At 47.3% G+C, this 22,355-nt stretch overlaps 1 protein-coding gene across 2 annotated transcripts in view; it reads left to right on the top strand.

Annotated features, from left to right (window-relative positions):
- The window catches only part of LOC112246167 (neuropilin-2), a 320,170-nt gene that overhangs the window by 123,402 nt on the left and 174,413 nt on the right, over positions 1-22,355 (top strand). For both annotated transcript variants that reach the window (XM_042320049.1, XM_042320048.1), the window contains exon 7: positions 6,649-6,804. In XM_042320049.1, the coding sequence (XP_042175983.1) occupies positions 6,649-6,804 (156 nt within the window). The remainder of the gene's footprint in view (positions 1-6,648; positions 6,805-22,355) is intronic.

The following is a 22,355-nucleotide window of genomic DNA, read 5'->3' on the forward strand; positions in this document are numbered from 1 at the left end:
GCCCATCCCAGCCTTGTGCATGTCTACAATTTTATCCCTGATGTCCTTACACCCTCTCTGGTCTTGGCCATTGTGGAGAGGTTGGAGTCTCTTTGATTGAGTGTGTGGACAGGTGTCTTTTATACAGGTAACGAGTTCAAACAGGTGCAGTTAATACAGGTAATGAGTGGAGAACAGGAGGGTTTCTTAAAGAAAAACTAACAGGTCTGTGAGAGCCGGAATTCTTATTGGTTGGTAGGTGATCAAATACTTAAAAATGCAAACTCCTCAGTAAAAGGCACACGACAGCCCGCTTGGATTTTGCCAAAAGCCACCTAAGGAACTCTCAGACCATGAGAAACAAGATTCTCTGGTCTGATGAAACCACGATTGAACTCTTTGGCCTGAATGCCAAGCGTTTCGTCTGGAGGAAACCTGGCACCATCCCTACTGTGAAGCATGGTGGTGGCAGCATCCTGCTGTGGGAATGTTTTTCAGCTGTAGGGACTGGGAGACTGGTAGGATCAAGGGAAAGATGAACAGAGAAAGGACACAGAGATCCTTAATGAAAACCTGCTCCAGAGTGCTCAGGACCTCAGACTGGGACGAAGTTTCACCTTACAGCAGGACAATGACCCTAAGCACACAGCCCAGCCAAGACAACGCAGGAGTGGCTTCGGGACAAGTCTCTGAATGTCTTTGAGTGGCCCAGGCAGAGCCCAAACTTGAACCTGATCGAACATCTCTGGAGAGACCTGAAAATAGCTGTGTGTCGATGATATTTCAGTTTTTTTAAATTTGTTATAATTTTGATAAAATGTTCTCAAAGGTTGTAACGAAATGTGGAAAAAGTGTTTTAAATACTTTCCAAATGGAAAGTTTTCTAGGTGTTTTGGGTTGGATTGGATTAAAATGAAAAATGAATGAAGAATGAATGAAAAAGTGTTTTGAATTCTTTCCAAATGGATATATTTCGGTTTTCTAGGTCTGTGTGTTTTGGGTTGGATTGGATTTGTGTTGGTTTGTCAATTTCTTTCTTAGGTTTTTGAACTCTTCATCAAACCATTTCTCATTGCTGTTATTTTTTTAATGTGATATGTCAGCTGATATGTCAAATACACTGTTCAGGCTTTCTACTGCTCAGTTTACACCTTCACTATTTCAGGGAAATATTTTGTCCAGGAAGTAGCAGGGATTTGTTGTTCTTTTGTTTCTACACTGTCTTCCTTACTTCTATTGCCTTTCTTGATAGCATGCAGCTTGCTGGACTTCTGGTATATGGTATTTTTCTGTTCAAGTAGGCTGTGATTTTGCTGTCGTGTGATAGGGGTGTTAGTGGGCTGACTGTGAACACTCTGAGAGACTCTGGGTTTAGGTATGACAGGAAGTTGTGACCCGGTTTTGTTGCTTACTTGCATCTGGGGGAGGGAATGCTGTCACCTCCAGGTAGGTGTTTGTCCCCCTGTGTTTGTTGAGAGTGTCAGGTTCTGGTCCAGTTCTGGTGTTGCTAGGTCACCACAGACTGTTGCTAGGTCACCACAGACTGTTGCTAGGTCACCACAGACTGTTGCTAGGTCACCACAGACGGTCACCACAGAATGTTGCTAGGTCACCACAGAATGTTGCTAGGTCACCACAGACTGTTGCTAGGTCACCACAGACTGTTGCTAGGTCACCACCACAAATGGTTGATCTCCTTTTCTAGGATGGAGAAATGATCTTTATTAAAGTATAAGGATTATATAGAGGGAGGACATTTCTCTCTTGAGATCATGTCCTTACTTATTTCTAACCAAATGTAAAATGCTCCTGTGTTGATTAATTTAATAGATTAGGTTATGTCTGATCTAGTCCCTGTTTCACACCTGGTAGTGTGGTGGATGGGGCTACCAGCTCTCTGTAACCTAGAGGGAAACCAGTGGGTCTGTTTTCTCTATAATCTCTCTATATCATCCACCATGGTTCTTGGTTCTTGTGATTTAAACCAAATAAAAATGTCAAAATCAAATTTGATTGGTCAAACACATATTTAGCAGATGTTATTGGTCAAACACATATTTAGCAGATGTTATTGTGGGTGTAGTGAAATGCTTGTGTTCCTAGCTCCAACAGTGCAGTAGTATCCTAACAATTCACAACAATACACACAAATCTAATATTATAGTAATGGAATTAAGAAATATATCAATATTAGGATGAGCAATGTTGGAGAGAATTTGACTAAAATGCAGTAGAATACAATACAGTATATACATATGAAATGAGTAAAGCAGTATGCACACATTATTAAAGTGACTAGTGATTATATGTATAGTTTATGTATATGGGGCAGCAGCCTCTAAGGTGCAGGGTTGAGTAACCAGGTGGTAGCCGGCTAGTGATGGCTATTTAACAGTCTGATGGCTTTAAGATATAAGCTGTTTCAGTCTCTCTGTCCCAGCTTCGATGCACCTGTACTGACCTCGCCTTCTGGATGATCTAGCCTTCCTGTGACATCGGGTGGTGTAGGTGTCCTGGAGGCCAGGTAGTTTGCCCCCGGTGATGCGTTGTGCAGACCTCACTACCCTCTGGAGAGCCTTACGGTTATGGGCGGAGCAGCTGCCGTACCAGGCGGTGATACAGCCCGACAGGATGCTCTCAATTGTGCATCTGTAAAAGTTTGTCAGGGTTTTAGGTGACAAGCCAAATTTCTTCAGCCTCCTGAGGTTGAAGAGGCACTGTTGGGCCTTCTTCATCACACTGTCTGTGTGGATTGTCATATCGTCAGTTATGTGTACACCATGGAACTTAAAGCTTTGTTGATGTTGAGGGAGAGGTTGTTTTCACCTCTACGCCAGGGCTCTCACCACCTCCCTGTAGGCTGCCTTGTCCCTGTTGGTAATCAGGCCTACTATGGTTGTTGTCTGAAAACTTGATGATTGAGTTGGAGGTGTGTGTGGCCACGCAGTCATGGGTGAACAGGGAGTACAGGAGAGGGCTGAGAACGCACCCTTGTGGGGCTCCTGTGTTGAGGATCAGCGAAGTGGAGGTGTTGTTTCCTACCTTCACCACCTGGGGGCGGTCCGTCAGGAAGTCCAGAACGGACTTGAATGGAACACTAGTCACTTTAATAATGTTTACACATTGCTTTACTCATCTCATATGTATATACTGTATTATATTCACTACACGCAAAATAACATCTGCTAAATATGGGTATGTGACCAATACAATTTGATTTGATTTGATTTTCTCTCCCTCTCGCTTCTCTTCATCACTATTCATTATCAGATGTTCTAGAATCCTCCGTGTCTCATGGCAGAGAGTAGGCAGCTGATTCTGATTCCATGTATGCATCCCAAAAGGCACGCCTATTCGCTGTATATTGCATTACTTTTGACAAGGACCCATAGGGTCCAAGGTTGTGCACTATACAAGCCATTTGAAACACACACATTCTCTCTGTGTTCTGTTTTGTCCTCCTGGGCGGGCGCCGCCTGATGATGAGAAGGAGGTGAGGCGAGGCCCCTCTCCTCTTGTGTCCTCTTGTCTCCTCTTGTCTCCTCTCCTCTCACACTCCTCTCCTCTACTCTCCTTTCCTCTAATCTCCTCTCCTCTAATGTCCTTTCCTCTCCTTTCCTCTCCTCTCCTCTCTTCTAATCTCCTCTCTTCTCTTTTCCCCTCCCCTCCCATCACTTCCTCTCATCTCCTCTTCCTCTCCTCTCATCTAATCTGCTCTCATCTCCCCTCCCCTAATCTCCTCTGCTCTCCTCTAATCTCCTCTCCCATCCTCTAATCTCCCCTCCCTTAATCTCCTCTCCTCTCCTCTCCTCTCCTCTCCTCTCCTCTCCTCTCCTCTCCTCTCCTCTCCTCTCCTCTCCCTCTCCTCTCTCCTCTCCTCTCCTCTCCTCTCCTCTCCTCTCCTCTCCTCTCCCTCTCTACACATCTAATATCCAGTATAGCCCCTGGTAGTGTTCCTATTCCAGTATAGACCCTGGTAGTGTTCCTATTCCCAGTATAGACCCTGGTAGTGTTCCTATTCCAGTATAGATCCTGGTAGTGTTCCTATTCCCAGTATAGACCCTGGTAGTGTTCCTATTCCATTATAGACCCTGGTAGTGTATATATTCCAGTATAGACCCTGGTAGTGTTCCTATTCCATTATGGACCCTGGTAGTGTTCCTATTCCAGTATAGACCCTGGTAGTGTTCCTATTCCAGTATAGACCCTGGTAGTGTTCCTGTCCCAGTATAGACCCTGGTAGTGTTCCTGTCCCAGTATAGACCCTGGTAGTGTTTATATTCCAGTATAGACCCTGGTAGTGTTTATATTCCAGTATAGACCCTGGTAGTGTTCCTAGTCCAGTATAGACCCTGGTAGTATTTATATTCCATTATAGATCCTGGTAGTATTCCTAGTCCATTATAGATCCTGGTAGTGTTTATATTCCAGTATAGACCCTGGTAGTGTTCCTAGTCCAGTATAGACCCTGGTAGTGTTCCTATTCCAGTATAGACCCTGGTAGTATTCCTAGTCCATTATAGATCCTTGTAGTGTTTATATTCCAGTATAGACCCTGGTAGTGTTCCTAGTCTAGTATAGACCCTGGTAGTGTTCCTAGTCCAGTATAGACCCTGGTAGTATTTATATTCCATTATAGATCCTGGTAGTATTCCTAGTCCATTATAGATCCTGGTAGTGTTTATATTCCAGTATAGACCCTGGTAGTGTTCCTAGTCCAGTATAGACCCTGGTAGTGTTCCTATTCCAGTATAGACCCTGGTAGTATTCCTAGTCCATTATAGATCCTTGTAGTGTTTATATTCCAGTATAGACCCTGGTAGTGTTCCTAGTCTAGTATAGACCCTGGTAGTGTTCCTAGTCCATTATAGACCCTGGTAGTGTTCCTGTCCCAGTATAGACCCTGGTAGTGTTCCTATTCCAGTATAGACCCTGGTAGTGTTCCTATTCCCAGTATAGACCCTGGTAGTGTTCCTATTCCAGTATAGACCCTGGTAGTGTTCCTGTCCCAGTATAGACCCTGGTAGTGTTCCTATTCCAGTATAGACCCTGGTAGTGTTTATATTCCAGTATAGACCCTGGTAGTGTTTATATTCCAGTATAGACCCTGGTAGTGTTCCTATTCCAGTATAGACCCTGGTAGTGTTCCTATTCCAGTATAGACCCTGGTAGTGTTTCTATTCCAGTATAGACCCTGGTAGTGTTCCTAGTCCATTATAGATCCTTGTAGTGTTTATATTCCAGTATAGACCCTGGTAGTGTTCCTAGTCTAGTATAGACCCTGGTAGTGTTCCTAGTCCATTATAGACCCTGGTAGTGTTCCTGTCCCAGTATAGACCCTGGTAGTGTTCCTATTCCAGTATAGACCCTGGTAGTGTTCCTATTCCCAGTATAGACCCTGGTAGTGTTCCTATTCCAGTATAGACCCTGGTAGTGTTCCTATTCCAGTATAGACCCTGGTAGTGTTCCTATTCCAGTATAGACCCTGGTAGTGTTTCTATTCCAGTATAGACCCTGGTAGTGTTCCTATTCCAGTATAGACCCTGGTAGTGTTCCTATTTCAGTATAGACCCTGGTAGTGTTTCTATTCCAGTATAGACCCTGGTAGTGTTCCTAGTCCATTATAGATCCTTGTAGTGTTTATATTCCAGTATAGACCCTGGTAGTGTTCCTAGTCTAGTATAGACCCTGGTAGTGTTTCTATTCCAGTATAGACCCTGGTAGTGTTCCTATTCCAGTATAGACCCTGGTAGTGTTCCTAGTCTAGTATAGACCCTGGTAGTGTTTCTATTCCAGTATAGACCCTGGTAGTGTTCCTATTCCACATAGCATTATCAGAGCAGAATAGGAAGGTGATTATCGGTATTGTGTGCAGAGAAGATATAATGAGTACTATCAATCAGAGAGAGAGAGAGAGAGAGAGAGAGAGAGAGAGAGAGAGAGAGAGAGAGAGAGAGAGAGAGAGAGAGAGAGAGAGAGAGAGAGAGAGAGAGAGAGAGAGACTCCCATATCTACTGGGTGAAATTCCACAGTGTGACATCACAGTAGCAAGATTTGTGACCTGTTGCCACGAGAAAAGGGCAACCAGTGAAGAACAAACACCATTGTAAATACAACCCATATTTATGCTTATTTATTTTATCTTGTGTCCTTTAACCATTTGTACATTGTTAAAACACTGTATATATATATAATATGACATTTGTTACATTTCTTTATTGTTTTGAAACTTCTGTATGTGTAATGTTTACTGTTCATTTTTATTGTTTATTTAACTTTATATATTCACTTTATATATTATCTACCTCACTTGCTTTGGCAATGTTAACACATGTTTCCCATGCCAATAAAACCCTTGAATTGAATTGAATTGAGAGAGAGAGAGAGAGAGATCTCAGAACTGAGGCTGATGGACTGAAATGATCACTCTCTCTCTCTTCCTCCCAATCTCTCCCTTCTCTATCTCTCTTCCCATGCAATCACAAGCTCTCTCCTCTCACCATCTTCATCTCTCTCACTACTTTCTCTCTCGCTGTCCTCTGTTTTTGAGGTGGGGATGTGACAGGGTTCTCTGTGCTGTACACTGCTTTGCAGTGCTGTGGTTTGAAATTGGCAATTTGTAATGTACATAAACTGAATTAAATGTGTAAATGTCCTTGTCTCCCCCAGGTGGATCTCCATGTCCTGAAGGTGTTGACGGGTATCGCTACCCAGGGAGCGGTGTCCAAGGAGACCCAGAAGTCCTACTACGTCATCACCTTTAAGCTGGAGGTCAGCACCAACGGAGAGGACTGGATGGTCTACCGATATGGCAAGAACCACAAGGTAGGACACAGAGACACGCAGAGACACGCTGAGACACGCAGAGACACACAGAGACACGCTGAGACACGCTGAGACACGCTGAGACACACAGAGACACGCTGAGACACGCTGAGACACGCAGAGACACACAGAGACACGCTGAGACACGCTGAGACACGCTGAGACACGCTGAGACACGCTGAGACACGCAGAGACACGCTGAGACTCACAGAGACACGCAGAGACACGCTGAGACACGACACGCTGAGACACACTGAGACACGCAGAGACACGCTGAGACTCACAGAGACACGCTGAGACACGCTGAGACACACTGAGACACGCTGAGACACGCTGAGACACACAGAGACACGCTGAGACATACAGAGACACGCAGAGACACGCAGAGACACGCTGAGACACGCTGAGACACGCGGAGACACGCTGAGACACGCTGAGACACGCTGAGACACGCTGAGACACACGGTTACCTGGCCATATAGCCAAGGTTACCTGACAGACCAGAACAAGGTTAGCTGACAGACCAGAACAAGGTTACCTGACAGACCAGAACAAGGTTACCTGACAGACCAGAACAAGGTACAGACCAGAACGAGGTTACCTGACAGACCAGAACAAGGTACAGACCAGAACAAGGTTACCTGTCAGACCAGAACGAATGGTATTCTCTGTGTGTTTTAAATCAGCCTGCTATTCATCATCCCACTGTGGTAGCTGTCACTATCACCTGTACAATACACACACACAGAGACACAGAGCATGGGACTGTGAGGCTACGGTGCTAGTAGAGCTGTTATTGGTCCCGGAGAGGAAAGGAGAGGAGAGGAGAGGTAGGTTTTTCCATCTCCCTCTCCCTCTCCCCCTCCCTGTTAGTGGGTACGTGTGTTTGTCCTGTGGTTGTACATGGCATATCCATCACACACAGAGAGGCCTCTGGGATGTCCCGGCTGTAGTGTATTCCACTTCCTGCCTTTGACAAGCCCTCAGTTTCCTTCAGATCCAATGCTGCAGGGAGAAACCAAAGACACAGACTAGCCACGAAAGCTCTCCCAGAGCACCAAGTGTCCCACAAAGCCTCTAGTCCTCTCCCAGACTTAAAATCTAGATTGATGGATAACTTCATGTTATACGTGTGGGAACAAAAGTATGACAGCTTTTGAGTTTGAGTCTTTAACTTTGAGAGATTTTATTAGATTTGTGCTTGGAGTCTGTGAGGACATATACTGTGCAGGGTTAAAGGGGGCGATCGTTGACCAGTAGGAAGAAGAACATAGAGTGAAAGCCAGACATGTTAAAAGGAGAGAAGATTGAGTAGATTAGATAGATTTAAGGTTTTGATTAGGAGGGTTGTCTTTAAAGATATTTAAATATTTTATAGATTGAGTAGATTTGGATTACAACGGACTGTGGCTGTGAAAACATACAGTATGTAGGTTGAAAGGGACAGTGACCCATGCAGGGCAGGGCCACAGAGCCACAGGGCCACAGAGCCACAGAGCCACATGGCCACAGAGCCACATGGCCACAGAGCCACATGGCCACAGAGCCACATGGCCACAGGGCCACAGAGCCACAGGCCACAGGCCACAGAGCCACAGGCCACATGGCCACAGGGCCACAGGGCCACAGAGCCACATGGTCACAGAGCCACATGGCCACAGAGCCACATGGCCACAGAACCACATGGCCACAGAGCCACATGGCCACAGGGCCACAGAGCCACATGGCCATAGAGCCACATGGCCACAGGGCCACAGGGCCAGCCACAGAGCCACAGGCCACAGAGCCACAGGGCCACATCCACAGAGCCACAGAGCCACATGGCCACATGGGCCACAGAGCCACATGGCCACAGAGCCACAGAGCCACCACAGGCCACAGGGCCACAGAGCCACATGGCCACAGAGCCACAGAGCCACATGGCCACAGGGCCACAGAGCCACATGGCCACAGAGTCACAGAGCCACATGGCCACAGAGCCACATGGCCACAGAGCCACATGGCCACAGGGCCAGAGCCAGAGCCACAGAGCCACAGAGCCACAGAGCCACAGAGCCACAGAGCCACATGGCCACAGAGCCACATGGCCACAGAGTCACATGTCCACAGAGTCACAGAGCCACATGGCCACAGGGCCACAGAGCCACATGGCCACAGAGTCACATGGTCACAGAGCAGAGTCACAGAGCCACATGGTCACAGAGTCACAGAGCCACATGGCCACAGGGCCACAGAGCCACAGGGCCACATGGCCACAGAGCCACATGGCCACAGAGCCACATGGCCACAGAGCCACATGGCCACAGAGCCACAGAGCCACAGAGCCACATGGCCACAGAGCCACATGGCCACAGAGTCCACAGAGCCACATGGCCACCACAGAGCCACAGAGCCACATGGAGCCACAGAGCCACATGGCCACAGAGCCACAGAGCCACATGGCCAGAGTCAGAGCCACATGGCCACAGAGTCACATGGTCACAGAGCCACAGAGCCACATGGTCACAGAGTCAGCCAGAGCCACATGCCACATGCCACAGAGCCACAGAGCCACATGGCCACAGAGCCACAGGCCACAGAGCCACAGGGCCACAGAGCCACCAGAGCCACATGGCCACAGAGCCACATGGCCACATGGCCACAGAGCCACATGGCCACAGAGCCACATGGCCACAGAGCCACAGAGCCACATGGTATTGACCCACAGAGCCACATGGCCACAGAGCCACAGGGCCATCATCTATATATATATATATATATGTTTATATATAAACTGACTATACAAAACATTAAGAACACCTGCTCTTTCCATGACAGACTGACCAGGTGAAAGCTATGATCCCCTTTTGACGTCACGTGTGGCTCTGTGGCTCTGTGGCCATGTGGCTCTGTGACTCTGTGGCCGTGTTAAATCCACTCCAATAAGTGTAGATGAAGAGGAGGAGACGGGTTAAATCCACTCCAATCAGTGTAGATGAAGAGGAGGAGACGGGTTAAATCCACTCCAATCAGTGAGGATGAAGAGGAGGAGACGGGTTAAATCCACTCCAATCAGTGTAGATGAAGAGGAGGAGACTTTAATCCAATCAGTGTAGATGAAGAGGAGGAGAAATCGGGTTAAGGGGAGGAGACGGGTTCCACTCCAATCAGTGAGGATGAAGGGGAGGAGACGGGTTAAATCCACTCCAATCAGTGAGGATGAAGGAGAGGACACGGGTTAAATCCACTTCAATCAGTGTAGATGAAGAGGAGGAGACGGGTTAAATCCACTCCAATCAGTGTAGATGAAGAGGAGGAGACGGGTTAAATCCATTCCAATCAGTGTAGATGAAGAGGAGGAGACGGGTTAAATCCACTCCAATCAGTGAGGATGAAGGGGAGGAGACGGGTTAAATCCACTTCAATCAGTGTAGATGAAGAGGAGGAGACGGGTTAATTCCACTCCAATCAGTGAGGATGAAGGGGAGGAGACGGGTTAAATCCACTCCAATCAGTGAGGATGAAGGAGAGGAGACGGGTTAAATCCACTTCAATCAGTGTAGATGAAGGGGAGGAGCCGGGTTAAATCCACTCCAATCAGTGTAGATGAAGGGGAGGAGACGGGTTAAATCCACTCCAATCAGTGTAGATGAAGGGGAGGAGACGGGTTAAATCCACTCCAATCAGTGTAGATGAAGGGGAGGAGACGGGTTAAATCCACTTCAATCAGTGTAGATGAAGAGGGAGGAGACGGGTTAAATCCACTCCAATCAGTGTAGTGAGGAGGAGATAAATCCACTTCAATCAGATGAAGAGGAGGAGACGGGTTAAATCCACTCCAATCAGTGTAGATGAGACGGGTTAAATCCACTCCAATCAGTGTAGATGAAGAGGAGGAGACGGGTTAAATCCACTCCAATCAGTGTAGATGAAGGGGAGGAGACGGGTTAAATCCACTTCAATCAGTGTAGATGAAGAGGAGGAGACGGGTTAAATCCACTTCAATCAGTGTAGATGAAGAGGAGGAGACGGGTTGAAGAAGGATTTTAAAGCCTTGAGACAATTGAGACATGGATTGTGTAAGTTTGCCATTCAGAAGGTGAATGGGTAAGACAACAGATTGAAGTGCCTTTGAACGGGGTACGGTGGTAGGTACCAGGTGTACCGGTTTGTGTCAAGAACTGCAATGCTGCAGTGAGGGAGGTGGGGAGGGGAGAGGGGGAGGGGTGAGGGAGGTGGGAGGTGGGGAGGGAGGGGGAGGGGTGTGGGAGGTGGGGAGGGGTGAGGGGTGAGGGAGGTGGGGAGGGAGATGGGAGGGGTGAGGGAGGTGGGATGTGGGGAGGGAGGTGGGAGTGGTGATGACTAGTGTAAAACAACAATAATGACAGGGCTGTGTGGGACCCACTGTTCCCCTAATCTGACTTTAAAGCTCAGCTTTGGTGCCCAGGCAGTTTCCAGACATAAATATTAAGTCTATCCTACAGAGACTAGCTAGCCCTCTGACAGGAGGAGATATATATTAAGTCTATCCTACAGAGACTAGCTAGCCCTCTGACAGGAGGAGATATATATGAAGTCTATCCTACAGAGACTAGCTAGCCCTCTGACAGGAGGAGATATATATGAAGTCTATCCTACAGAGACTAGCTAGCCCTCTGACAGGAGGAGATATATATTAAGTCTATCCTACAGAGACTAGCTAGCCCTCTGACAGGGGGAGATATACGCACCGTTCAAAAGTTTGGGGTCACTTAGAAATGTCCTTGTCTTTGAAAGAAAGCACATTTTTTGTCTATTAAAATAACATTAAAAAACACCAGTCTCCACGTCAACAAGATGCGACTCTGAGATGCTGGCCTCTATGCAGAGTTGTAAAGAAAAAAGACTTTATGGTGAAAGCACACCATGCGATTATGTTAGGTCAGCACCTAGTCACAGAAACCCATACAGACATTTTCCAGCCAAGGAGAGGGCTCACAAAAGTCAGAAATAGCAATTAAATTAATCACTAACCTTTGATGATCTTCATCAGATGGCACTCACAGGACTTCATGTTACACAATGCATGTATGTTTTGTTCGATAAAGTTCATATTTACATCCAAAAATCTCAGTTTACATTGGCGCGTTGTGGTCAGAAATGCATCATCTCAAACAAACATCCGGTGAAAGTGCAGAGAGCCACATCAAATGACAGAAATACTCATCATAAACATCGATCTAAGATACAAGTGTTACACATACGATTAAAGATAAACTTCTCCTTAATGAAACCCCTGTGTCAGATTTCAAAAAGGCTTTACAGCGAAAGCACACCATGCGATTATGTTAGGTCAGCGCCAAGCCACAGATAACCACACAGCCATTTTCCAACCAAGGAGAGGTGTCACAAAAGTCAGAAATAGCATTCAAATTAATCACTTACCTTTGATGATCTTCATCAGATGGCACTCCCAGGTCTCCATGTTAGACAATAAATGTTTGTTTTGCTCGATAAAGTCCATCATTTATGTCCAAATATGTCCTTTTTGTTCACGCGTTTAGTCCAGTAATCCAAATGCACAATGCGCAGGCAATAAGTCCAGACGAAAAAGTTTTAAAAAAGCACTCATTTATTGTTGAACTGGAATCCCAGTTCAACAATAAATGACTGATTTGTTCCATAAAGTTCCATGGAGTCCATCATTTATGTCCAAATAGCCACTTGTTGTTAACGTGTTCAGCCCAGTAATCCATCTTCATGAGGCGCGAGCACTACGTCCAGACAAAAACACGAAAAATTCCATTACAGGTCATAGAAACATGTCAAACTATGTATGTAATCAATCTTTAGGATGTTTTTATCATAAATCTTCAATAATATTCCAACTGGACAATTCCTTTGTCTGTAGAAATGAAAAGGAACGGAGCCTGCACTCACCTCCGCACGCGTGACTTAGTTCCTGGCATTCAGCCAGACCCCTGATTCAAACAGCTCTTATTCGCTCCCCTTCATAGTAGAAGCCTGAAACAATGTTCTAAATACTGTTGACATCTAGTGGAAGCCGTAGAAAGTGCAATATGACTCCATAGACACTGTATATTGGATAGGCAATCACTTGAAAAACTACAAACCTCAGATTTCCCACTTCCTGTTTGGATTTTTCGCAGGTTTTTGCCTGCCATAGAGTGTTTTCTATACAAATCTACTAATAATATGCATATCCTATCGTCTGGGCATGCTTTTCATCTGGACGTCAAAATACTGCCCCCTACCCCAAAGAAGTTTTAAGATGGGCAAAAGAACAGCATCCCGGAGTCGCCTCTTCACTGTTGACGTTGAGACTGGTGTTTTGCGGGTACTATTTCATGAAGCTGCCAGCTGAGGACTTGTGAGGCGTCTGTTTCGCAAACTAGACACTCTAATGCATCTTGCTCAGTTGTGCACCAGGGCCTCCCACTCCTCTTTCTATTCTGGGTAGAGACAGTTTGTGTTGTTCTGTGAAGGGAGTAGTACACAGCATTGTACGAGATCATCAGTTTCTTTGCAATTTCTCACATGGAATAGCCTTCATTTCTCAGAACAAGAATAGACTGATGAGTTTCAGAAGAAAGTTCTTTGTTTCTGGCCATTTGAGCCCGTAATCAAACCCACAAATGCTGATCCTCTTCTTCTCTTCTACACATTCTATATCTATCTATTCTTCTCTTCTACATCTCTTCAACATTCTATATCTATCACTAGATCTTTTCAGTGTTTTATAGTGGTCTGTGAATAGCTTGAGCCAAGTCATCGTCACTCTCTTCCTTCCTGAATCTCTCTACACTCCTCCCCCTTCCTCCTCCCTCATCCTCTCCTCCCTCCTCTTCCTTCCTGGATCTCTCCTCCCCCTCCCTTCTACCCCCTCTCTCCTCCCTAAGCTGCGTTCCATTTTTTCCCAAGAAAGACATATGAGAAAGCAATCAGAGTGGAGGCAATTTATGTTGTTTTTACAAAAGTTATTTTGCAACAAAATATAAAACGTTTTTGGTGCTTGGAGGTGACAGCCAAAATGAACGGCCGTTCGTTGGACTAATGCTGCTTTTTACTGGCGGTTACAGGATTTATTGTGAAACAGGCTTCACACACGCACACATACAAACACACACACACACAATTCTCCATACATCCATCCATGTGACAGAAAGTCTCTAGAAACACAGCCATTGTCACAGAACATTATGTTGATTTGTAACATAGTTAAAAATGCCATTAAAGCTATGTTATATTGAACCATATGGTGAGAGAGAGAGAGAGAGAGAGAGAGAGAGAGAGAGAGAGAGAGAGAGAGAGAGAGAGAGAGGGAGAGGTAGAGGGAGAGGGACAGAGAGGGAGAGGGAGAGAGGAGAGAGAGAGAGAGAGAGAGAGAGAGAGAGAGAGAATACAATAGTTATGCATGGAACTATAGACAAACCATGCAATAATCTGAGAACGGCGCTCAAAAAAATAAAATAGATTCACCATGTTGGAGTCAACAGAAATCAGAAATAACATTATAAATATTCACTTACCTTTGATGATCTTCATCAGAATGCACCCCCAGGAATCCCAGTTCCACCATAAATGTTTGATTTGTTCGATAAAGTTCATAATTTATGTCCAAACAGCTTCTTTTGTTAGGGCGTTTAGTACACAAACCCAAACGCGCATGCAGGTCCAGCCGAACGTCGGACAAAAAGTTCAAAAAGTGATATTACAGGTCGTCGAAACTTGTCAAACTAAGTATAGAATCAGTCTTTAGGATGTTTTTATCATAGATCTTCAATTACGTTCCGACCTGAGAATTCCTGTAGAAAAGTAAAGGAACGCAGCTCCCTCATGTGACATGCACGTGACCAGCGCGTGGCAACATAACCAATATTCCACTGTATATTTAATAGGGGCTGATTTGAAAACCAACTGAGTTGAAAACCTACAAGCCTCAGATTTCCCACCTCCTGTTTGGATTTTTTCTCAGGTTTTTGCCTGTCATATGAGTTCTGTTCTACTCACAGACATCATTCAAACAGTTTTAGAAACTTCAGAGTGTTTTCTATCCAATACCACTAATAATATGCGTATACTGGGACTGAGGAGCGGGGCGTTTACTCTGGGCACCTTTCATCCAAGCTACTCAATACTGCCCCTGCAGCCATATGAAGTTAACAGGAATATGGAGCCTGGAAAGTTCTGGAAAAGAACAACAGAGTTGTTGGCAGTAGACGACACCTCGTTCTCTCCTAATCTGTTCTGTCATTTCTCAGTTCCCGAGAGAGGATGGTTTCTAGAATCGAAGAAGTGTCCTCTTTCTAAATGGAACAGAATGGTCAATATTTCAATCAACTCTGTTCCTCTTTTTGGACTAAGAAAGACTTTCTCTCAGCTTCTACTTCGGTTTGTGTGTTGTGTGGTCTTCCCTGATTCATAACATGGTGACAGAGATACAGTGGGGCAAAAAAGTATTTAGTCAGCCACCAATTGTGCAAGTTCTCCCACTTAAAAAGATGAGAGAGGCCTATAATTTTCATCATAGGTACACTTCAACTATGACAGACAAAATAAGAAAAAAAATCCAGAAAATCACATTGTAGGATTTTTAATGATTTTATTTGCAAATTATGGTGGAAAATAAGTATTTGGTCAATAACAAAAGTTTATCTCAATACAAGTTTATATACCCTTTGTTGGCATTGACAGAGGTCAAACGTTTTCTGTAAGTCTTCACAAGGTTTTCACACACTGTTGCTGGTATTTTGGCCCATTCCTCCATGCAGATCTCCTCTAGGCCAGTGATGTTTTGGGGCTGTTGCTGGGGAACACGGACTTTCAATTCCCTCCAAAGACTTTCTATGGGGTTGAGATCTGGAGACTGGCTAGGCCACTCCAGGACCTTGAAATGCTTCTTACGAAGCCACTCCTTCGTTGCCCGGGCGGTATGTTTGGGATCATTGTCATGCTGAAAGACCCAGCCACGTTTCATCTTCAATGCCCTTGCTGATGGAAGGAGGTTTTCACTCAAAATCTCACGATACATGGCCCCATTCATTCTTTCCTTTACATGGATCAGTCGTCCTGGTCCCTTTACAGAAAAACAGCCCCAAAGCATGATGTTTCCACCCCCATGCTTCACAGTAGGTATGGTGTTCTTTGGATGCAACTCAGCATTCTTTGTCCTCCAAACATGACGTGTTGAGTTTTTTGTTGGCAATGTTTTCTATAAGTCTTCACATCTTTTTAAGTGGGAGAACTTGCACAATTGGCTGACTAAATTATTTTTTGCCCCACTGTAGGTGTGTACATGAGGCACAGCGTGATCATGAGCATATCTGTAAGAAAATTATAAAACTTTATCTTCAATTTCCGTAAAGCTTTTTAGGGAATTATAACCCTGTGTCCTCTCTGGTAACCCAGGACAGGGACAATATGGCTGGGGACTTCTCTGTCCTCTCTGATAACCTCTCTGATAACCTAGGGCAGGGACAACATGGGTGGGGACTTCTCTGTCCTCTCTGGTAACCCAGGACAGGGACAACATGGCTGGGGCCTTCTCTGTCCTCTCTGGTAACCCAGGACAGGGACAACATGGCTGGGGCCTTCTCTGTCCTCTCTGGTAACCCAGGACAGGGGCAACATGGCTGGGGCCTTCTTTAACCTAGCACAGGGTCATCTCTGCCAGTAACAGCAGCATGGCTGGGCCTCACTAGACTGTGTGACTGGCTGGCCGGCTGGTTGGCTGGTTGGCTGGGTCTCACTAGGCTGTGTGACTGGCTGGCTGGCTGGCTGGTTGGCTGGTTGGTTGGCTGGGCCTCACTAGGCTGTGTGACTGGCTGGCTGGCTGGTTGGCTGGTTGGCTGGGTCTCACTAGGCTGTGTGACTGGCTGGCTGGTTGGCTGAGCCTCACTAGGCTGTGTGACTGGCTGGCTGGCTGGTTGGCTGGCTGGTTGGCTGGGCCTCACTAGGCTGTGTGACTGGCTGGCTGGCTGGTTGGCTGGTTGGCTGGGCCTCACTAGGCTGTGTGACTGGCTGGTTGGCTGGGCCTCACTGGGCCTCACTAGGCTGTGTGACTGCCTGGCTGGCTGGTTGGCTGGCTGGTTGGCTGGGCCTCACTAGGCTGTGTGACTGGCTGGCTGGCTGGCTGGTTGGCTGGCTGGTTGGCTGGGCCTCACTAGGCTGTGTGATTGGCTGGCTGGCTGGCTGGCTGGGCCTCACTAGGCTGTGTGACTGGCTGGCTGACTGGCTGGCTGGTTGGCTGATTGGCTGGGCCTCACTAGACTGTGTGACTGGCTGGCTGGCTGGATGGATGGCTGGTTGGCTGGCTGGTTGGCTGGGCCTCACTAGACTGTGTGACTGGCTGGCTGGCTGGCTGGCTAGTTGGCTGGCTGGCTGGCTGGTTGGCTGGGCCTCACTAGACTGTGTGACTGGCTGGCTGGCTGGCTGGCTGGCTGGTTGGCTGGCTGGTTGGCTGGGCCTCACTAGGCTGTGTGACTGGCTGGCTGGCTGGCTGGCTGGTTGGCTGGGCCTCACTAGGCTGTGTGACTGGCTGGCTGGCTGGCTGGCTGGCTGGCTGGCTGGCTGGCTGGCTGGTGGCTGGCTGGTTGGCTGGGCCTCACTAGGCTGTGTGACTGGCTGGCTGGCTGGCTGGCTGGCTGGTCATCCACTGGTCTCTCCAATAACCTAGGAGAGGTCACAGGTTCACACAGACCAGACAGGGTGCTGCTGGATTAGAGACAGGCTTCAGTTCAGCAACATCATCAGATTTCCCCCCAGCTGGGCAGACCCAGGGGAACAGCCTCTTACAGGCTGGCTGGCTGAATGTTCTCTGGCTCTATGAAGGATCTTAACAGGCTGTCTCAGAGCTGTTCCCCCCAGTCCCCCCTCCTGTCCCCCAGCCCGGCACCTTGGAGACAGCCAGCTGGAACCAGCTCCTACTGTTAACATCTTCATCTGGAGACAGAGAGAGAGAGAGAGAGAGAGGGGTGAAGCAAGAGGGAGGAGAGGGGAAGGAGCCGACCATGCAGAGAGAGAGACAAGAGGGAGAAGAGGGGAAGTCACCGACCATGCCGAGAGAGAGAGACAAGAGAGAGGAGAGGGGAAGGATCCGGCCATGCCGAGAGAGAGGGGTGAAGCAAGAGGGAGGAGAGGGGAAGGAGCCGACCATGCCGAGAGAGAGAGACAAGAGAGAGGAGAGGGGAAGGCGCTGGGGGCATGCCGAGAGAGAGACAAGAGAGAGGAGAGGGGGAAGGAGCCGGCCATGCCGAGAGAGAGAGAAGAGAGAGGAGAGGGGAAGGAGACGGGCATGCCGAGAGAGAGAGACAAGAGAGAGGAGAGGGGAAGGCGCCGGGCATGCCGAGAGAGAGAGACAAGAGAGAGGAGAGGGGAAGGAGCCGGCCATGCCGAGAGAGAGAGACAAGAGAGAGGAGAGGGGAAGGAGCCGGCCATGCCGAGCGAGAGAGACAAGAGAGAGGAGAGGGGAAGGAGCCGGCCATGCCGAGCGAGAGAGACAAGAGAGAGGAGAGGGGAAGGAGCCGGCCATGCCGAGCGAGAGAGACAAGAGAGAGGAGAGGGGAAGGCGCCGACCATGCCGAGAGAGAGAGACAAGAGAGAGGAGAGGGGGAAGGAGCCGGCCATGCCGAGAGAGAGGGGTGAAGCAAGAGGGAGGAGAGGGGAAGGAGCCGACCATGCCGAGAGAGAGACAAGAGAGAGGAGAGGGGAAGGCGCTGGGGGCATGCCGAGAGAGAGAGACAAGAGAGGGGAGAGGGGGAAGGAGCCGGCCATGCCGAGCGAGAGAGAGAAGAGAGAGGAGAGGGGGAAGGAGCCGGCCATGCCGAGCGAGAGAGACAAGAGAGAGGAGAGGGGGAAGGAGCCGGCCATGCCGAGAGAGAGAGACAAGAGAGGGAGAGGGGAAGGAGCCGGCCATGCCGAGCGAGAGAGAGAAGAGAGAGGAGAGGGGAAGGAGCCGGCCATGCTGAGCGAGAGAGACAAGAGAGAGGAGAGGGGAAGGAGCCGGCCATGCCAAGAGAGACAAGAGAGAGGAGAGGGGAAGGAGCCGGCCATGCCGAGAGAGACAAGAGAGAGGAGAAAGGGGGGAAAGAAGTGGAGGAATACTGACTTCTGCAAAGCAGTGAACCATATCTCCTCTGGTGGAATCAGCTTCAACAGAAACCCGGCAGAACGAAGGCAACAGAAGAGAAGCAGGGAATGTGGAGGCTATATACAGGGGGTATCGGTACTGAGTCAATGTGGAGGCTATATACAGGGGGTATCGGTACTGAGTCAATGTGGAGGCTATATACAGGGGGTATCGGTACTGAGTCAATGTGGAGGCTATATACAGGGGGTATCGGTACTGAGTCAATGTGGAGGCTATATACAGGGGGTATCGGTACTGAGTCAATGTGGAGGCTATATACAGGGGGTATCGGTACTGAGTCAATGTGGAGGCTATATACAGGGGGTATCGGTACTGAGTCAATGTGGAGGCTATATACAGGGGGTATCGGTACTGAGTCAATGTGGAGGCTATATACAGGGGGTATCGGTACTGAGTCAATGTGGAGGCTATATACAGGGGGTATCGGTACTGAGTCAATGTGGAGGCTATATACAGGGGGTACCGGTACAGAGTCAATGTGGAGGCTATATACAGGGGGTACCAGTACTGAGTCAATGTGGAGGCTATATACAGGGGGTACCGGTACAGAGTCAATGTGGAGGCTATATACAAGGGGTACCGGTACAGAGTCAATGTGCTGGGGAACTGGTTAGTCGAGGTAATGGAGGTAATATGTACATGTAGGTAGAGTTAAAGTGAATATGCATAGATAATAAGAGAGTAGCAGCAGCATAAAATAGGGGGACAATGCAAATAGTTTGGGTAGCCCTTTGATTAGCTGTTCAGGAGTCTTATGGCTTGGGGGTAGAAGCTGTTAAGAAACCTTTTGGACCTGGACTTGGCGCTCCGGTACTGGGCCTCACTAGGCTGTGTGACTGGCTGGCTGGCTGGCTGGCTGGCTGCTTGCCGTGTTGTAGCAGAGAGAACCGTTTCTGACTTGGGGTGACTGGAATCTTTGGGCCCTTCCTCTGACACTGCCTGGTATAGAAGTCCTGGATGACAGGACACACAGAGCTATCCCAGACAACCCTGAGACTACCACACACAGAGCTACCACACACAGAGCTACCACACACAGAGCTACCACACACAGAGCTATCCCAGACAACCCTGAGACTACCACACACAGAGCTATCCCAGACAACCCTGAGACTACCACACACAGAGCTATCCCAGACAACCCTGAGACTACCACACACAGAGCTATCCCAGACAACCCTGAGACTACCACACACAGAGCTATCCCAGACAACCCTGAGACTACCACACACAGAGCTATCCCAGACAACCCTGAGACTACCACACACAGAGCTATCCCAGACAACCCTGAGACTACCACACACAGAGCTATCCCAGACAACTCTGAGACTACGGCCGAGAACAGGAACAAGTACCACAAGTCCTGCTACGACCTCCGCAGAGTCATCAAAACAAGCAAAAGGATAATATAGGAATAATGTGGAATCATATTACACAGGTTCTGACGATTATGGATTACAGAGGAAGACCCAACCGTGATCTGATCAACAATGACTCTCTACCAGACAAACTCAGTGCATTTTATGCTTTCACATCAACAACATCGTGCCGGGTGTGAGGGCCGTCACCGACCCAGAGGATTCGGGGAGATCTCGCTGTCTGAAGCCGACGTGAGAAAGGTCTTTAATCAGGTCAACACCCACAAGGCCGTGGAGCCCTGACAGTATTTCAGGGCGCGTTCTCAGAGCATGTGCAGAAGAGCTGGCCGACATATTCACAGTAATTTTCACCCTCTCCTTGTCCCAGTCTGTAATCCCCATATGTTTTAAAATGACCAACATCATTCATGTCCCTTCATGCCACAGTGACTACCGCCCGATATGACTCACATCTGTAATCAGGAAGTGAGAGGCTGGTTAGGGCTCACATCAACTCCAGCATCCCAGACACCCTAGACCCACTCCGACCCACTCCGATTTGAACCCTGAACCCTGATCACCGGTGATGATGAGACAATGACAGGGAGGAGGTCAGAGACCTGGCAGTGTGGTGCCAGAACAACAACCTCGCCCTCAATGTCAGTAACACAAAGGAGCTGATCGTTGACTCCAGAAAACGAGGACGTCCCCATCCTCATCGACGGGGCTGTAGTGGAGCAGGTCGAGAGCTTCAAGTTCCTCGGTGTCCAAATCACCAAAGACTTAAAATGGTCCGAACACACACAGTCATGAAGAAGGTGGTGCCTCTTCCCCCTCAGGAGGTTTTTGCCCTCAAATCCTCAAAAAACTTCTACAGCTGAGAGCCTTTTGACTGGATGCATCACTGCCTGGTATGTGGTGGTATGGCACTAGCACCGCCCTGGATCGCATGGCGCTACAGAAGGTGGTGCGGGGAGGCCGGAATATCACTGGGACCCAAAACATATCTACCTCCATCATTCCAGTATCCCTGTCTCATTGTAAACATGGTGTACATAGTATGGTATTAACTGACCCTGTATATAGTATGGTATTAACTGACCCTGTATATAGTATGGTATTAACTGACCCTGTATATAGTATGGTACTAACTGACCCTGTATATAGTATGGTATTAACTGACCCTGTATATAGTATGGTACTAACTGACCCTGTATATAGTATGGTATTAACTGACCCTGTATATAGTATGGTACTAACTGACCATGTATATAGTATGGTACTAACTGACCCTGTATATAGTATAGTATTAACTGACCCTGTATATAGTATGGTATTAACTGACCCTGAATATAGTATGGTATTAACTGACCCTGTATATAGTATGGTATTAACTGACCCTGTATATAGTATGGTACTAACTGACCCTGTATATAGTATGGTATTAACTGACCCTGTATACAGTATTAACTGACCCTGTATATAGTATGGTACTAACTGACCCTGTATATAGTATGGTATTAACTGACCCTGTATATAGTATGGTATTTTAACTGACCCTGTATATAGTATGGTATTAACTGACCCTGTATATAGTATGGTACTAACTGACCCTGTATATAGTATGGTATTAACTGACCCTGTATATAGTATGGTATTAACTGACCCTGTATATAGTATTAACTGACCCTGTATATAGTATGGTACTAACTGACCATGTATATAGTATGGTACTAACTGACCCTGTATATAGTATGGTATTTTAACTGACCCTGTATATAGTATGGTATTAACTGACCCTGTATATAGTATGGTATTAACTGACCCTGTATATAGTATGGTATTAACTGACCCTGTATATAGTATGGTATTAACTGACCCTGTATATAGTATGGTATTAACTGACCCTGTATATAGTATGGTATTAACTGACCCTGTATATAGTATGGTACTAACTGACCCTGTATATAGTATAGTATTAACTGACCCTGTATATAGTATGGTATTAACTGACCCTGTATATAGTATTAACTGACCCTGTATATAGTATGGTACTAACTGACCAT

This window comes from Oncorhynchus tshawytscha, linkage group LG03, assembly GCF_018296145.1.
Source record: "Oncorhynchus tshawytscha isolate Ot180627B linkage group LG03, Otsh_v2.0, whole genome shotgun sequence".
NCBI classification, from domain to species: domain Eukaryota; kingdom Metazoa; phylum Chordata; class Actinopteri; order Salmoniformes; family Salmonidae; genus Oncorhynchus; species Oncorhynchus tshawytscha.